The 19,281-nt window shown below is 34.8% G+C and overlaps 1 protein-coding gene across 1 annotated transcript; it reads right to left on the bottom strand.

Moving 5' to 3' along the window:
- Window positions 1-9,414: 9,414 nt before the first annotated feature.
- LOC115988063 (nudix hydrolase 26, chloroplastic-like) lies at window positions 9,415-17,622 on the bottom strand. Its single transcript, XM_031111697.1, has 6 exons — window positions 17,322-17,622; window positions 17,168-17,218; window positions 13,477-13,569; window positions 10,254-10,348; window positions 9,807-9,921; window positions 9,415-9,697 (listed from the first exon to the last, which is right to left on the bottom strand). The coding sequence occupies exons 1-6, from the start codon at window positions 17,385-17,387 to the stop codon at window positions 9,632-9,634; spliced, it is 486 nt and encodes a 161-aa protein (XP_030967557.1). The 5' UTR covers window positions 17,388-17,622; the 3' UTR covers window positions 9,415-9,631.
- Window positions 17,623-19,281: the final 1,659 nt, after the last annotated feature.

Below are 19,281 nucleotides of genomic sequence, written 5' to 3'. Positions count from 1 at the left end.
ACTTTCTGTACATATATAGGTGTGGGAGAGAATTGGTAGATTGCTTTGTTTTGTCAATGGAAGAGAATTGCATATTGCAAATTGTTGATGATGTGATGCTAAGTCAAGGAAGCAATGAAGATATTCAAGCATTCGCTGAGCTTGCATTGAGATGCATCAAGAAGAAGGGAGATGAGAGGCCAGCCATGAGAGAAGTAATGCTAGAGTTTAGGCGGATACAACATCTCATATGGTCAAAACAAAATAATGAAACTAGTTCAGCTCAAACCCCCTTAAAGTCATGTAACTGATTTGTCATTGTTGGCATTAGAAGCCCATTTTAGTGTCTACTAAGCTTGTAAAATAAACTTTATCATATTATTATATATTTGGGTAGGGGTTGGTTTCATTGGGATAGAAGCAACATAATATGATACTTAAGGACAATTTGCTTGGCATATTGTAATTAATTGCAGTATGATCTTCCTAGTTCCTAATGCATTTTTGTCAATGACTGAATTGTCTCTGGCAATAATTTCATTGGCATACGGTCCAATTCTAGCTCAAATGCCCAAGCCACTGATGCAATACTCAATATTGTGTATATAAACACCTCTGTGTAATATATCAAATCAATATAGTGTAACAAATAGCATAGATCGTGTTAATTTTTTTTTTTTTAATCCTATTTGTTTTTATCTTCATTTTTTTTTTAAATAGTATAAAAGCCTATCAGTCCATGGCGGACCATTTACTACTCTATGCCTCAATTGAAGCATTCCTTTACAAATCAAAGTTTCTTTTACCACCAAACTCATAATAAACATGAACTAATCAAATCCCCAATGAACCCCATTTTTTGTGTGTGTCAAAAGAACATTACTATTCACTCTATTTGGTGCAGTTTCCATAGCAAGTATCTTCATCGCCTTCCCAAGGTTCTTCATTTCAAATTCTGAAATCAGCTGGTCACCTCATCCAATTAGACGTTCAAAACTATAATTAGGTTTCTTAATTTGATAAGTGGACCTTCAATTTGAAAAAATAATTAAGAACATCAATAGCACAAATTTTGGCCTAAGTCCTAATCTTAACAATTTTAATTCTTTGAGTTATCCCAAATCTATGATGTTTTCTCCCAACTTCTGTTACCAAACCCTAATTGAATATCCCAATTACTTATTATTTCATCCAATGTGGTTACATTCTTACCAGATTGAAAAACCATAATTTTAATACTAAACCTAATACCTTACTATATCTTTTGTTAAATCCTGCAATGAAACTGTGACATTAGAAGTTTAAATCTTTAATTGGGACCCTTAATTGCATTATGGAGCAATTAATTTGATGAATTGATAGACACAAAATTCACAACCTATCTATATTCTTTACATATCTAAAAGTTGAAACATAATATTTACTCTTGTTAAACCACATCATCGGCCACGTCATTAGCCTCACTAGCTTTTTTCCCCCTTCCTTTTGCAATTAACATTTTCACATTTATTACTACATCACACAATATATATATATATATATATATATATATATTATTCTCTCTCTCTCTCAATTAATATTTCCCTAATTTTGTCTTTCCCATAAATTCAATTGACATTTAATTCAAACTTCCTTCAACTTTATGACTCTCCTTCTCTCCGATCAAGTAGTTATGAAAACCGTTCAATTGCCACTCTATTATAATTTTTTTTAACATAAATTCAATTGACCTTTAATTCAAACTTCCTTCAACTTTGACTCTCTCTCTCCCAAACCAAGTAGTTATGAAAACCGTTCAATTGCTATTATATATTTGCAATTGTTCTACCCTACTTCTGTAAATTTGGAAAGTCCCTCTTGTAAGGTGGTGGGCCTTGTTTGTAATGTTGGGCTACTTCCTACTGCACTAGGCCTGAGTTTTTTGGATAAGGGAGTTGGGACCGGTCCAACTAGAACCCACCTTGGTCCGATTTGTGCACAAACTACGCCACGTCCACCAGGCTTTGGTTACATGCCCATGGCAAGCAAAGCCGCTATAAAGAAGTTATGGCGGACAGATATAATACGGATAACACAAAAGAATACAATCACTACTTTTAGCCACAATAAATAAAAGTGAGCAACAAAAAGCTTTCCGTACACAAAATAAGCTAAGTGAAGGATAAACAAAGTTAGTAAAATCAAAGTGTTAGTCTACCATGCTAAGTAATACACGGGATTGAAACCAAGAAGGGAAAACTGTTCCCTCAACACGAGTAATCTCAGAGAAGAAATTAATTGTTTTGAGGGAATAGGCCTAAATGGTCTATGCCCAAATACATATCTTTTGCCTTTTATAGAGAGCAAGGCTATTGAGGGAGAGAGGAAATCAACCTATTGATGCATGCATGCCGTTCTAAACTCTCTATTTTTTCTTTCTCTCATTACTCCTTACTTTTCTTTTCTTTTCTTTTACTTCCTTTCCTTCTCAATGCTTACTTCTGGGTTATGGTTTTTCCTAGAAATTCCTATTACTTTGATTTTTCCAATCCCTTTTTCCTCCCCCCTTTAGTGCACAGCGACGGGTCCTTTATATAGAGCCCGCCATGACTAGTAGTTACTGTTTTAGCCCTTAACTGCCTTTGTCTGGTGTGGGTGTCCTTGCCGACCACTTACTGGTCGTTAGTTGTTCAGCCAACACCACTTACATGTGCTGGCTATGCCGTTCCCTTCTGCCAGACAAAGAAGACTATTTTGTTTATTTGCTTGCCGTGGCTTTTCTAGCCATTACAATGTGTATGCTCTCTCTCTATCCCTCATGACATGCACCTAGTGGTTCTAGCTCATCCTTACTTCTTTTGGGTGGCATGTCATTCCAGCAGGATATTTCCCCCAAAAGAACCTGAGTAAGAACCCCAAAATAGGTTTTTTCCCTCTTCCCATTGCCAGACCATGCCCTTTCTTACCTCTGACCCATGACCCACCACTTCCTATATTGGCTGGGTACAGGCTGGTGGCGTCTGGGTCTTGCGCGTGCTTCACCTTCTTTGCCTGCTACTCATGCATTTGCTGTGATCTGGAGATTGGTCTGTATGCTCTGTCATGCACTTTTGGCTTCTTATGGCATGGGTTGTTTTCTGATTTGCCATTCTTTATGACTTGCTTCTTTTGGGGGTTGGGCCTTGTCGGATCATGGGCCTTCCTTCCCCCGGCCTACTCTGTATTCACTCCGTGGCCTTGTTAGCATTTCCTTCCATACCACTCTATTATTCCTACTGTAATATTGTTTGACTCAATCCTGCTTAGCCTCTTTGGGCCTGCAGTTTATTTTCCTCCAACTGACTTAGTGCATTCACTGGGCCTTTTCTTACATTGTTTGCGAGCTCCCATGTCCCATTTCCCTCTTAGGCATCCTTAACCCATTTGCTTTCCTTTAGCTTCCTTGGCCCTTATCCAGTCTTACTTTCCCATGGGCCTTTACTAACTCTCTTAAGTTTCCTTGACCCAATTACTTTATACCTCATCCTTGAGGCTGATGGGTCTTTCATTAGCCCCTTACTTTCTTTGCTTGCATTACTTTGGGCCTGCTGTGGCCCAGTCTTGCTTTTCTACATACTACCCATAGGTTTGCTTCTTCTCTCTTTACGGGCCCATTCAAGCCTGTTTGCTTCCTCAAGACCCACTTTATGAGCCCGTGAGCCGTTCATTCCTGCCACTTGGGCTTAATGGCTTTTTCTTGCTTGCCAACTTTGATCTGCCCGTGTTGCTGGGCTTTTTCTCTTACTAGGCTTGTCAAAATAAGCCTCAACACCTCTCAAGTTAGTTCTTTTTTTTTTTTTAATCCCCCATATTCTTTAGGTTTTTCCAGTAAACCTAAAGGATACAGTAAATTACTCTTAAAACCATGGTGAAGAATATAGTAAACGAATTGCAGTGAGATCTAGCTACTATAGTTTATTCAAGTCTCACTCTTTTGGAGCTCATGATTGGAAACAAAATACAGTTGCATAAGCAATAATGGAGTTGACATTGATACTTTCGAGTTACGTCTGAGTAGGCTTCATTGGAGCTATTTTTTCCATTGCTACAATTTTTTCATACAATGCTACTTTAAGTCCACCAAAGAAATGTACTCATCTTTAAGTATTAGTTTTCCCTCATTTTCACTAAGAAATTCAAAGGTTTTGACATATTTCAATATCCAATGACCATTAAAACTCCAACAAGAAGTGCTGCATTTTGTACTAAATCTATTGTTGTATATATGGGTATATACAAGGATAGGTTGTAATAATAATGTTTAAGTTCAGAGAATATGATTTCATAAAGTAAAAATTCAAGTTCTAGAATTTTCTAAGTGAAAATTTGAAAATTAGTATTTTCGATCGGTCAAAGTTTTGGCTTGATCGATCGAAAATGGTAAGAAAATAATCCTAGAGTCTCTGGATGTCTCGATTGCTGTTCAATTCCTATTCGACTGATCAAAAAGAGCACTCAATCGATCGAAAGTAATTTTCGATCAATCGAAAATCGTGAAACATGATTTTTAGCAGAATTTTCTGGTGATTATTCAAAAAGGTTGAAGAGGTTTCAAACCTTGTTAATGGTTTTATGAAACATTTTAACTCTTCATACGTGCCTTTTGATGAAACATAACACTATGGGTATAAATAGAGGCTTATGTTCACTTGAAATCCAGTGGTCATTCTCCAGAATTGCTATCTGTAGAACCCAACATCTTGGTTGTATCATGGGGACAAATTTGCAATAACCCTTTAGCAACAAAGTGTGGGGGGAAAATATTGTCTAAGGAAAACCATCTAGTGCCTCCAAGTTATCTATTTTCTGTTTGTCTTTTGTGTTAACCTTGTTCTTCCATTATTATTTTGTGTAATATCCCCAACATCTATATATACTACTTATCATAGGATAATAAGGTGGGTGATAGAAGAAGAAAATAAATTTAACAAAAGGCAAAAAGGTTCAATTGGTAATCCATGACATGTCCAATAAGTGTTATACACTCGGATATCCAATACCAACGTTGATTTCTCTTATAATTTTAACACTATTGATCAAATTGTATGACAAACATGATGAGCATTGACACTTCAGAAATTGTTTCACTATAGGAACTGCAAAAAAAAAAAAAGGATTCTTAGGGAATAGAAGTAGGGAATCACCTTGCATTTTAGGATTTGTGATATTTTAGTTTATTTAGTACCTAACCTATTCCTTTTTTCTTTTTTTCTTTTTCTTTTTTTTCCCCAGTTAGCTATGGCCTATCTGAGGTAGCAAGTGATTGACAAGATAAAGTTCACCAAATTTGTAGATTATTTATTTCTTTCATTTTTTTTCCCTCTTTGATTATAAAATTTTGAGATGTGATTTTTGTGTTTTGGATATTCAGGAGAGAACATTTGGATTTTTATGAGATTTTATTTATTATTAAACTTTTGAATCATGGTTTTGTTGGGCTTTGGGATTGGGTCCTAAAAGTGTTTGTATACATTTTTTCTATTTGATATGAGGGTGAAAATTTTGGATATATATTAGGTTTTAAATTATAGTTTTGCAGGGGATTGGTTTGGGAAAATTTTTCACATTTTTGTGTGTGTTTTTTTTTTTAATTATTAATTTTGAGATGCGTTACTTTTTTTTTTTTTTTTTTTTTGAGAGAGTTTCAACTTTCAACTTATGGCGTTCACTCCTGATGATAGCTCTTTATCATCAAACCAAGACACCAATCAGTTTTTGGTGTAGGCGGAAATTGAACCCTAGATCTCTTATACAACCATCAAAGACTTTACCAGTTGAGCTAACTGGAACCCACAGATACGTTTCTATATCTTAGGTATTAAAGGTAACCTTTTTTATTTCTCCAAAAATATGGATTTATTGTATTTTAGGTCTTGAAAGTAGTTGCTTCATTTGTTCTCTGGCTTATCCATTTTTTATATACGTTTTCCATGCTTTTGATATTTGAGAGAGAAAGTTTGGATATTAAGAAATTTTTTCAAATTTCTAACATAGCTTGTGTACAAAATTACGTCAATAAATATTGTATGGTAAATAATATTTTTATGCTTCACCTTTTAAATTTTTTATTAAGATTTTTTTTTTCCCATTCTTTCCTGGTACTTTACTTTAAGTGAACGAATCATTGTATTTCTTATAACTTTATTTTGGTTTAATACTTTTTGGTGTTGTGTTTTTTGAGTTCCCTATCACAAGTCCTCTCTCTCCCACTTATAGCTTTTGTTTAATTATTGTTTGAGTTACTTAGTCATTGTGGAAGTGAGAATTTAAATATATATATATATCAAAAAACAATCTTTTTTTTTCTTCAAGAATGAGCCTGTGTGATTTTATTAATGTAAATTAACTACATCCGATTGTAAAACAAAAACAAGGTGTGATAAGACATATTCCATCCACACTAGAAAATCCGGTATGTGTATAGCATATTTAGGCAGACTATGAGCTACATTATTACCATTTCTCTTAGTGTGAGAATACAACAACCTTACAAAATTTCTTGCATACACCTTCACATCCTCTACCAACAGACCCAGCAGGGATAAAGAGTGAACCTTTGACTTCAAATCCTAAATTAGTCCAAGAGAGTCACCTTCCAAAATAGCACTTCTGAAACCCACTTCATGAGCAAATGATAGAGCTTCCATTGCTGCCAGAGCTTCAATCTTGTCTGGCTTGTAAGCTTGGGGAATTTTTTCCGAGCAAGATGCCAAAATAGAGCCGTTATTATCTCTAATCACCACACCCACGCCTGACATGTTAGTGTCTTTGAATACGGCACCATCAAAAAACAATCTTGACTACGTATTTGAATGTGCATATCAATTATTCGAGTAATATCAAGTGTAATTTTGTAATGAGCTTTGATTATCATGATAATTTCCTTTAAGAGAATGAAAATTTTGAATAATATATTTGAAACTTAAAAAGTTTAGTTGTAAAGAAAAAAAATTATGAAACATGACGTACCATAACATAATTTAGAATAATATGGACCACTTAACATAAAAAGTTTAGAAATTGTTTAATATTTTGGGAGAGTAAATTATCTTTAACAAATTTAGGAAAGCAAATTATACATTATCTTCAACAAATTAGGAAAGCAAATTATCTTCAACAAATTTGCGACTAGTTAATAATAATGAAAAATGCCACAACATTTTTATAACAATTCAAAGTGGTACGTTGTTATTAGATGTTAATAATGAACAAAAAAATAATTTTAGTGATGGATTCAAATTAAAACCAGTAACTACTTACCATCTAAGATTTGTAGTAAAAATATTAATGGAGGACTTCTCTATAAATAATAAAAGAGGTCAAAGATAATTTTTGAGAAATGATATGTTTAGAACATTATCACTACTTTTCACAATTTTTTTAATGACAAGTTATGGTTGGACCTACTGTTAAGACAGCTGTTGTGAACGAATCGAAGCGTCAAGAAACCATTGACGGATAGGGAGAGAGGAGTGGGGGGATTGATTTGGGAAGCCCACTTTGGTTGGCCTGCCCCCTTCCACAAAAGTGGGGTGCCACTTTGGGTGCCAACCCAATAGACAATGCACACTTAAATATAAACCAATAAAATGTCTCTTTCACTTCCTACTTGAGATTCAATTAATTTCACCAAGTCTAACAATGTTCAAGTGGGCAGTTTTATGAGTTAAATTTTCATTCACTCTTTACAGTTTTAAATAGGTAAACTACAGACATTATTCTCCTCATGGAAAAAGAACACAACCCAACTCTAACTAATCTCAAAGGATGTGTGAGTTCCACTTGTATTTTTGGGTCAAAGATAGCCACCCAAACACTTGCAAAACCCAATTTTCTCAACCCTTCATGTTAAAAGAAATTGATTGAAAACAATATAGATGATAATACAGACACGAATAAGAACAGATATATATTGCCAACGGACAGAACAAGCGGGGTTCTGGAAAGGCCATTCACAGGGCATCTTTGGGCTGAACCTTCAGTGGATAAGCCTTCAATTTCTAATGAGGCATGTGATGAATAATGTTGAGGAAGTAAGGCCAAAGGTAAGCAAACAAGGGAGGACATGATAAGAAGGTTCTCTCCTGAGATTGTAGCAGATATTGGTATCAGTCACATAAAAGACATACTTCAGATGATAAGTTAAAAGAGTCACGATCCTTCAAGTTGGAGATTGCATGCTCTTTAATCTTTATTGCTTTCTTTGTTGAAATTGTTCTTTGTAGCAATTGAACTTGTAATCATGATAGCTCGTGTAGATTGTTGAAGGAGTTGGTTAATGTAATGATTCCATCTGGTTTCTCAGGGAAATAGAAATGAATGGATGGAATTTCACTTGGATGTAGTCACCCTCCAAGAAGAAAGAAAGGGAAAATTGAGAGAGAAAGAATTTGAGAGAGAAAAGTGAGAAATGCAATGACTTATGCCTTTAATGATGAAATAATATGGATTACAAGTATTTATATAAGCTACTTGCAGGTCTTATTGGCTAAAATTGTCTATGTACATCTGAAGGAGGTCAAGGATTGTGGAATTAGATTATGAAGACAATGCATGTACTATGTCCTACATCTGCTATAATGAGTTGATTTGGACTATATCAGTGATTTTGGATAGCTATGAAGTATGAAGGATGATTCTAGGAAAAAAAAGATTTGAAGGACACCATGGATAGTGAAGGTGTTAGGGTTCTAGTGACAGTACCTCTCCTCGTATAACAAGAGGATCTCTTCTTCTTCTTTTTTTATTTTTTAGAAACATATAACAAGAAGATCTCCATTCAATAGCAGGGAATCACATCCTCCTGCAACTTTAGCATTGAGTTTATAAAAGAGAAATCATTGAGAAAAGATGGAAGGTTGAATTGCCCAAGGATTGGCCAGTGATTTCCCAGGTTCTGGAGTATTTATTGGCTTGGCGTAAAATAATTAAATAAACAACCAACTCAGATAAGATTTTATAATTAAAATACTTCTTTTGTACTTGACCATATAAATAATCCCCTAGATAAAATCATTTGGATGGGCTTCCTGATATTTTAAATTGAAAGTAGAACTTAAAAATTAACACTTATTCAAATAGCTTAAGGCCCTAATCTGCTGGATTTCAGAATATGTAATCAGTTAAATTTAAGAAAAATGAAAAAAAAAAAACTTAGGCACAGTACTTTAGGTGTGGTTCTTTAAATTCTCCAATTATATTTCTACACGTGGATAGTTTACACACAAGTATAAACAGTGTTAAAAATGATGTTAACACCGTTTATGCTTATGTGTGTAAACTATCCAAATGTAGAAATATAATTTGAAAACTTAAGGAACAACAATTAAGGTATCGTACTTAAGTCTTGTCCTAAGAAAAACTATGTAATAACCTTTCAAAAATGAAGAGATATTCCCACAAACAGCATGATGTGGCCACAACACAGGCCCAGTGAATTTATTAGAATATATTCAATTGACATAGCAAAATGATGTCATTAAAGGAGTTGGACCTGCAAGCTGATATCCGGCGTATATATAATTCAGTCAACCATGGCTCATTGAATTATTTTCCTGTTTTAAATTATCGAATTCGGTTAATTGTAGGACTGCTCATTTGCAAGAAAACAAACAGTGAATACTATAACTTAAGTTTACTGAAGATATGGAGAAAAAGCTGTCATAACTTCCTTGTAAATAGGCTTCTTAAAATCCACTGCCTGCACATTATAGAAAAAGACCATGTAAGTAAACCTACAAGACCAAAATAAAAATTCCAGCTGTTTCTAAACCAGTAAAAATACTACTAAGATGGTAAGGTCTACCCACAAGCTCAACTATTTGTTCTGGAGACATCCATGACCACTTTCCAAATTCAGCTTTCTCTGTCCCATCACCCAACAGATTGATTTCTTCATCTGCCCCAGTGAATTTAACAAGAAACCTGAAAATTTTGCAAGCTCGATAAAGTTAACTGAATTTACACGCAGGCATGTACATCTACAGAGGTAAATTTAATTCTGAAATTACTTACATATCTAAATTATATTCTACATGCTCACGACCCAAAAAAAAAAATCTGAAAATTTGTGCCCTAAATTACAATGGATGCATCCAAGGTTTAAGTTGGCATTTGAGGTGTCCTGGCTTTGATAAACTAATCCTCAGTTTGGTTAATTCCCTTAACTCACTGTATCTGACCTAATCTAGACTCAGTTGCAACTCTTCACTGTATCTACTGCATCTAACAATGCATGGCTCCATTTATATGCTCACCACTTCTGTACTTGACCCTTCCAGTCTGATTCCCACAGATGTTTAAGCTTTTCCCTGACTTCAGGTGGGAAGTCAAATGTCAACCAATAAGGTACCTGCATGTGAAACCCAACTCAGGCTTTAACTTATTCCTAACAACAAAATGTAGCAAAATTGGCTATAGGGCAGGACTCCAGATCTATTGTAAGATTAAAATATCATGTATGAGTTGATAGACAGCTGCAGAGCATTAGTATTAAAAATACTTGTAGACAGGAAGAAATTAGCCAGTTATAATGTAGCCGAAGTTTTATTTTCTATTTTTTTTAAAGAATGTTAGGATTAAAGGGCACAAAACAAAAATTAGAACCCCAATAAAACTAGATGCCACGGCATTTCTGCTCCACACACACACACACACAGCAGATTGGATATTAGACATTGACACGCACTAGAAAGTTTGAGGGAGCGTAATTGGCATTTCTGTCCCTGTTAATCATTATGGAGGGAGTGTAATCGGCGAAAAAAGTTTGAGGATGTGGATAGTTCGCATAACAAGCTGTTTGCTTCTTTCAGTGGCTCTTTGTTTGATTGGTCACGGGCTTAGTTTCTCTCACATCTAGTGAATCCCTTCCTCTGTTTATTAATTCTCTTTTTTTCTTTTTTTCTTTTTTTGATAGGTAAGAAAGTAATATTATTAATAGAAAAGAAGAAAAGATACACAAGTTCACGATAGTGAACAAAGAACAACATAGAAAAAATAAATAAATAAAGGAATCAAAAACCTATTCTAAGAGACAAAAGAAAATTCTCTTTTCTTTTGTAATTAAGTTTTAGACTTTTCTCTTTTTCTTTCTTCCTTTGTACCATTTGACTAGTTTGTACTCCTTTGCATAAAGTAGTTTTTTTATATACGGATCTTTCTTATTTATCAAAAAAGAAAAAGAAAAAGATTGAACATCTTGCTTGACTTGAACATGATACCCAAAAAAATCAGCTCTTGAAGGCATTGCCATTTCTCAATAATTAAATTTGTTAAACAAATTTAGAAGGGGTTACCAAAGCTATTTATCAGTGCATCAATAAGGCAGGAGACAAAATCTACTCCCAATAAATTCCACAATTTCTAGCCGCTAAGCTTGTTTGGTAATTTCTACCTGAACAAGCTCCCAAGGGGATCTAAAGTTTTAATCATTTAATGGCAAAATATTGTTCTAAGAGGAGTCCAAGGGCTCACATATCAAAGAGTTAGCTACTTTAAACAAGGGCTTAGTTAGCTGAATCTCTCTCTCTTGCAGAATTAAGAAAAGACAGAATATAAGTGGAAACTACAGAATGATAGATCATCATATCAATCCCAACTTCAAGGCTGGAAGCTCTTGGGACTTTTCAGGTAAATACCAACCATTGTAAGATAAATCTTGGTACTAAAAATAAGGTAGAACCTCTAGTTATTTAGCCATACAGATATATCTGTAATTTCTAGCCAAGGGTATTATAGTCCTTTACTTTTTTACCACCAGCTGCTTACTCAGCTTCTGACTTTAGTTTTGTGTGAGCCATGCGTCAAGATTGGATCAGATTTATCGGCGAAAATGGGTAATTACCCATCAGAATCGAACTATTTAGTTAATAGGGTCCGTTTGGAAACATATTGGCAAACTAACAACTCGAGTCTTAGAGGCTCGATTTTGGGCCCCTAAATCGAGTTTCTAAGGCTCGATTTTCATGCGTCGTTAAAATCGAGTCTCTAAGACTCGATTTCCACCGAAAAATAAAATATTAATCACCCAAAATGCAACCCAAAATGCAGAAACAGCGGAAAGAAAATGCAGAAAGAAAGAAAGAAAAAAAAAGAGAAGAAGAAGAAGAAGAAGAAGAAGGAATGGCGACACACACAGGCCGCGCGCGACCCAGGTCGCCGCGCGCGACCCAGGTCGCCGCGCGCGACCCAGGTCGCCCCACGCGACCCAGGTCGCCCCGCGCGCCCCGCGCGACCCAGGTCGCCGCACCGCGACCCAGGTCGCACCGCGACCCAGGTCGCCGCGCGCGACCCAGGTCGCCGCGCGCGACCCAGGTCGCACCGCGACCCAGGTCGCGTCGCACCGCGACCCAGGTCGCCTCGCCGCGCGACTGTTTCTGGGTTTTTTTTTTTTTTTTTTCTTTCTTCTCTGATGAACGCGTTGTGGTTTTCTGGCTTTCTTCTCTGTTTCTGGGTTTTCTTTTCCTCTGGTTTTCTTCTCTGTTTCTGGGCTTTCTTTTCTTGCTGCCCTTTAGTTTTTTTTTTGTTTTTGTTTTAAATGTAAATCGAGTCTTAGAGACTCGATTTTCATGTTGATGCCACCTGGACAAAGCGCCACATCAGAGAGGAACGACGCATGAAAATCGAGCCTTAGAAACTCGATTTAGGGGCTCAAAATCGAGCCTCAGAGGCTCGAGTTGCTAGTTTGTCAATATGTTTCCAAACGGACCCTATTAACTAAATAGTTCGATTTTGATGGGTAATTACCCATTTTCGCCCCAGATTTATCAGTTTTGTGTTCAGGTGCAAGTATGTTGACTTTGACAAAACATGGACACCAAGTTTGTTGGTGGTCATCGGTACAAGTGACCTCGGACAAATTGGGGAACTTTGTTTGCATGCTTATGGTAGGCAAAGGTTAGGAGGATGTGTGGATCTAGGGTTTAGAATTGTACGAGAAAGATGTTAGGGCTCCAAAATTGGCTAAGGTTTGGTGAGCTTTTTTATGGCTATTTGATAGAGAATATACGTGGGGCTTTACAGTTTTGATAGGCAAGAGTAAGGGCTTGACTTGGGGTGAGAAGGAAGGACAAGAGAGAAACTTATAGTGTTCAGGGCTGTATAAATAGTACCTGTGAATAGTACCACAACAAAGAGAAGAAAAGAAGAGAAAGTGATAGAAAGAACAAAAAGGCTAATGTGCCTCAATAGGAAAAGCACTCAATTGATATTGGTTAATGAATTGTTATGCCTTTCTATTAACTTCTCTTCCATCAAAGCTGGTCAGCTTTTCCAAACCTAGGCATAAGAGAATCAATTCAGATCTCCAAAGCGAAGTATCTATAACTTTATTATGCAATTTCTGCTGCAATCTCACACTTTCCTCAAGCAAAATGTAGTTATATATATATATATATATATATAGAGAGAGAGAGAGAGAGAGAGAGACTGTTATACAAGCATCCCAAAATTTTGTAATTTAAGAAAGTCCAAAATTCATACCTCTGCAACAATTTCCACTGAACTAACTCCTGTATCTTCTCTTAATTCCCTGATGGCTGCACTTCTAGGATCTTCACCCTCATTGACACCACCCTATTAAATTAAATTTTACAAAACACCAATTATAATCTCACATAAAAGAATCATATTGTGCAAAAAGGAAACACAAGTTTAGTAAAGACTACCTCAACTTTAATTAGTAGAAGTTTTAGTTCAATAATTAAAACCACAAAACATTGACATCTTCATAGTAAAAACTATGATGCTTTTTCTCCCATCACATATTCTATGGAAGACAGAAACAGAAGTCTTAGTTTTGGTTTCAAGTCTCCAAAATTTAACTATAAATAACTGTAGACGGGCTCAATTTGATTCAAAAAACTTGTATATATCCCCAATTGCTAATAGACCCAGTGGCTGATGCCTTGAAGTGATTGCTTTCATCATGCAATGATAATTGGAGATATAGTCTCAAGAGATTATCAAACTATATGTAACAGCCCGAAATTTCAATAGTTGTGCAGTTCTAAAATTCTAATACCAACCTAGCACTGACTTCAAGAAACTAAAAGAACAGCTACCACTGCAAAATCACTAAACAAGTTTATAATGAATTCTGAAAACAAAATGATTGAACAAATGCATAATACTGCATAAAAGGTTTTGGAAATTTACAGTTACAAAATGTAAAATACCAACTAAATTGCATATGAAATGCATTAGAAACATCTAGAGTAGAATCCTAATAATCACTAAATCACCTCTAAAATTTCTTTCTCACGCATAAAATTCTATATTATTTTTATCCTTTGAACAGTTTTGAATGGAACCTAAGAACAAGGCAGAAGCAACACTGAGGTGAGGACCCATGCATGTGGATGAAATTCAGACTTTTTTGTCACTTATCAAGAAACTATAAAAGCAGGCATGGCCCTCACATAAACATAATTCCACAAAATTGGATGAACCAGTAATTATACCTTGAGAAAAAAGATGAACTCGTCAACTTATTCTATGATACCTATCACTATAGGGATAAAACATTGTGGATGTTATTAACTTTTTGGACAGACTACAGTAATAATTACTATATGCTGGACTTGTTGATGACAAGTTGATGTCTTGTTAAATTGCTTTTTGGTACTAAAAAGTACATCAAGTTTGGCAATACTTTATAAAACATAAAACATACACAGTGGTTTTTTGGATCTGAACTTAGTAGCAAATCTCAACATTTTCTATAAAATACCGCAACCCTTACATATCCCTTTATGTAAGACACAGGATTCCTGTAAGTTCCTAAATATGGTAAATTCTTTCCAACTTCTTCGTTCCCCTTTATGACTGATCTGCAATCATCAGAACACCCTTCATTTCAACTTCCTTTTTTTTGATAGGTAACTTCCCAGATTGCCTATTTTAATAATTCAGATAATATAATAGGAGCTATGAAGCACGGACACGGATACGGGTACGACACGGTGACATGGCAATTTTAAAAAAATTGGGATGGTATTGGTATGGCAGGGATACGTATATTAATTAATTATTAAATATATTTCTATTTTTACTTTTAAATATTGTTAAGCATTTATTTTTTCATAAAATGTTAAACATATATTAATTTAAGAGCAATAAAGGATAATAAAGGGAATTCATGATTAATGTATGATGATTAGAAATTAGGATACAAACCAAGTATAAGATCTAAAAGAGTATATAAAAGACAACTAGATAAGTGTTCAAGATTAAAACTAAAAAGAAATAAAAGATAAGTGTCCCAGTTGTGTCCTACAATTTTTCAAAAAAGGAACACAATTACAAAAGTGTCCCAAGCGTATCCCGTGTCCGATATAGGTACAACTAGGGGTGTCAATGTTCGACCCAACCCGCGAACACGACATGAACCCGACACGGGTTTTTTCGGGTTAGGGTTGGACCTTAATGGGTTTGGGTCATAAACGGGTCAACCCGAAAGCGACACGATAAGAAACGTGTCATAAGCAGGTCAACCCTCGTAACCCACAATAGACACGTTTGACACGCCAATTTATTTGTGTCAACCCGAAATGACCCACATAACACAACCCGTTTAACTCGCATAACAAATAAATATTTATTTTATTTTAAATTTAAAAAGAAAAGTGAGTAATTACAAAAATTTACATGAGATATAATTTGAAATTGAAACTTTATAGACCCTAGAGCTACTAATACTTTTTTTTTTTTTTTTTTCTTTTTGGCATAGAACTTGCACAAATGAAAATGGATGAGCTTGTGGAAGATGTTATAAATTTGGACATCAACAAAGAATCTATGGATGATAATCATGGTCATAGTCAGGATTAGTCTACTGTTTGCTCAAATTCTTTCAATATTGATTCTTAGCATTTGGCGAGTTTCAAAGATATTATATTTTTGTTGAACTATGTTATTTTATTTTTGTTAAACTTTGTTATTTTGAATTTGGGTTGAAGTGTATGCACTTCTTTTGGAGTGTAAAGAACTTATATTCTAGATGAATGTTATATTTTTGTTGAACTATATTATTTTGAATATGGGTTGAAAACTTGAAGTGTATGCACTACTTTTTGTGATGTAAAAAAAATTATTTCTAGATGAATGTTATATTTAATATTATGTAGGTTGAAATGGGTTGTGTTACATTTGTGTTAACCCAACACGACTCGTTTATTAAGCGTGTCAAATGGGTTGGGTCAGGTCAACCCGCCTTGTTAACAGGTCGGGTTAGGGTTGAAGGATCATGACACGATTATTAAATGGGTCGGGTTAGGGTTGAGCCATTTAGTCGAATACCCCTACCTTGACACGACACGAACCCGACACGCTAACCCGAATTGACACCCCTAGGTACAACACCCTAAATGAAGTGTCTGTGCTTTCTAGGATAGGAGGCACCCACATTGTGTAGGACAAAGAAACAATTAAGCATGTTTACAAAGCTGCAACCCTCAATGTCATTCACAAGTTCTACATTTTCTCCATATATTGGCATATAAAAAACCATATGCTGGCCCCATATGCAGTATTTGCATTCAAATTCAAAATGCTGCAGTTACAAGCACAGATCAGACTTTCCTTAACAAGTTACATGCTGAGATTAAACATTAAATTTCTACATACAACAGCCATCATAGCCTCCGCTTCAAGCACATACTACAATAAAGTTTGCATTTTAGTTCCAAATTGTGGTCAGAACCTAAACTTGGAATTCCTTTTTGTTGACACAATATCGACACACACATTGTATTTAGCATCCCTTTTTTGTTTGTTGTGGGTCATTATTGTATCACTCAACTCAAGTCACCAACTCCTCACACAAGAAAGATTTGAAACAGTGGTTCCATCTGTTTCAATAAAAAACAAATCAAACTAAAAAAATTCCAATAAGAATAAAATAAAACATGCTGATTGATGAAACATAATTCATCAACAAAGTCTTACGAAGTTACTTTCTTTCCCAGAAACCCATTTCATCGATGAAAAAAATAAAACACCCTTGGAAAGAACATAGGTCCATCAAATACAAACGGGGTCTGTCTATTTCTCATTTTATTTATAAAATATCGCGTATTTTCGCAGCAAGCAAACACAGAAACTTAGTTTCAAAAGCAATCAAATTACGACACCTCCATGTAAAACCAAAAAAGAAAAAGAAAAAAAAAACTACCTGCGGCATTTGCCAAGCACTGTTTATATCCAACCTTGAAGCTGCAAATATCTGCCACAACCAAAAAAAGAATAAGAAAAACATGCAAGTCAATTCAACAGCACATACACATATAAAAACCCATGTACAGAAGAAAGAGATAGACATAACATACCTTTTTGTAAGGATTGATGAGACAAACACCAACGTTTCTCCTGTAACCTTGGGGAGTATAATCCATGGAAGATGATGTATAGGAATAGGAGAGTGTATTAGATTTTCAGTTTTTGAAGGCTTTTGGTTATGAAGCGAGAGTGGCAGTGACAGGGACTTGAATTTAGGAGAGCTAATAAAGAGGGAGAATCGGTGCCATAATAAACTCTCCATCACTCATCCCATTGCTGTCCTTCTTTGACTATTGACATGGCAGAACGGTCATGTCGAGTCAATCGGATCAAAACAGAGAGTAATTTTAAAATACATTTTAGTGGAAAAATTATTACTACTCTTTCTTTTCTTTTCTTTTTTCTTTTTTTTTTTTTTTTTAAGACAAGAAGAAATTTCTACTCTATCATTATCTAAGTGTATATATATGTGAAATTTTCTCTTAAAGATTTAAACCCTGTTCCTTGCCCCTCACACCCCACAAACATTTATACTTGTGGAGTGACCACAAGCATTTATACTCTTAAAACTTATTATATGCACTAAGAAATAACTATTACATTTATTTTAAAAATGAATAACTATTCTTCAATTTAAGAATAGTTATTCCAATATAATAACTAATCCATGTAATAAAGATGTAATCAAATGACTGAATTGCAATTACACATAAATAACTATTCCATTATAAGAACTATTACAGGATACCAAATATAGTAACATACCCTAAATTATAAAAAAAATTGTGCAAAGTGAGTTAATTTATGGTAAAAATTGAATTTCAAGTAGAGTTTAATTCTTTCGACAAAAAAAAGTAGAGTTTAATTTTGTGTTACATGTCACATCTAATCTAAGTTTTTAAATTTTTGTACCTAGTGAGTTAATTCAATGTAAAAAACGAAGAGTCAATATAAATAAACCATAAAAAATCTAATCGTATATCTAGCTTTATATATAAAATTAGAGAAAGAGAATTTTTTATTTTGTTGAGAAAAAGGTAAGTAATTTTATTGATCTAAATTAAATTGAAATATATTATCCAAATCACTAGGTAGTTCTTCTACCCATAAGTTAGTGTCTGTAAGTGACATTGCTCTTCTAACGATGGCTTGTGTCAACTTATTTCCTTCTTTTCTCACATCGTGAAAATAACAATGCTGTAAGGTGGGTCCAAGGTATCGAGGGCCCATTTGTCTACATTGTTTAGAGCATTAGTATCTGGGGATGCAAAAAAAAAGAAAAAAACTATTTTGTATCCTCAAACACTACTTTATCTATTTTACCAACCCATTTTATGACTCACTCTACATCCCAATTTTTATTTTTATATACAATCCAATAAAATAATATAAACTACTTAATAAAATAATAAAAAGTATTATTCTCTCTCTTTTTCTCCACTCACTTTTTTTTTTCACACACAACCACACATTAAAATAATTTTTTTTACAACCTATGAATAGTAAGGTTGCAAATTTTTTAAGTTTACAAACCCGGATGGAGTGGGTTTTGGGTGGCTTAGGTTGTAAAATAGCAACTAAAGGGTGTTCTAGTGCTCTTAAATAACAGTTTTTAATATTTAAACAATATTACACGTATTTTCACACACTTTTTCACTCACACATATTAAAATACAAACAATATTACTAAAACAACGTTACCAAACGAGTCGAATCTCTTTAATAACATGACCATACATCGTGTGACATCTTCCTGAAGCATTCAAGGCCTGGATAACCTGAAGACAATCACCCTTGACCACCACCTTGAAAATACTTAACTCCTTGGCTAATACCTTCGCTCGGTTTGCTGCCAAAGCTTCTGCCGTCACTGTTTGAGGCATTGCAATCTTCTGGCTCAAAGCTGCAATAATATTTGTGGAATCCTGGAACACCACCCCTAAACCTTCTCATCCCAAAATCTGCATCAAAATTTGACTTATAAAGATTTTCTGGAGGTGGAGATCAGCG

The sequence above is a fragment of the Quercus lobata genome, chromosome 4 (genome assembly GCF_001633185.2).
Source record: "Quercus lobata isolate SW786 chromosome 4, ValleyOak3.0 Primary Assembly, whole genome shotgun sequence".
In the NCBI taxonomy this organism is placed as follows: domain Eukaryota; kingdom Viridiplantae; phylum Streptophyta; class Magnoliopsida; order Fagales; family Fagaceae; genus Quercus; species Quercus lobata.
The sequence above is the reverse complement of the archived record's forward strand: the minus strand, read 5'-3'. Positions and strand labels throughout refer to the sequence as shown.

Excerpts from the sequence above, each read along its gene's own strand:
- LOC115988063 (XM_031111697.1), bottom strand. The coding sequence starts at position 17,387 with ATGGATTATACTCCCCAAGGTTACAGGAGAAACGTTGGTGTTTGTCTC. Across the intron at positions 17,219-17,321 it reads TCATCAATCCTTACAAAAAG|ATATTTGCAGCTTCAAGGTT; the intron begins GTATGTTATGTC and ends TGGTTGTGGCAG. Across the intron at positions 9,922-10,253 it reads AAGGGTCAAGTACAGAAGTG|GTTTCTTGTTAAATTCACTG; the intron begins GTGAGCATATAA and ends CAAAATTTTCAG.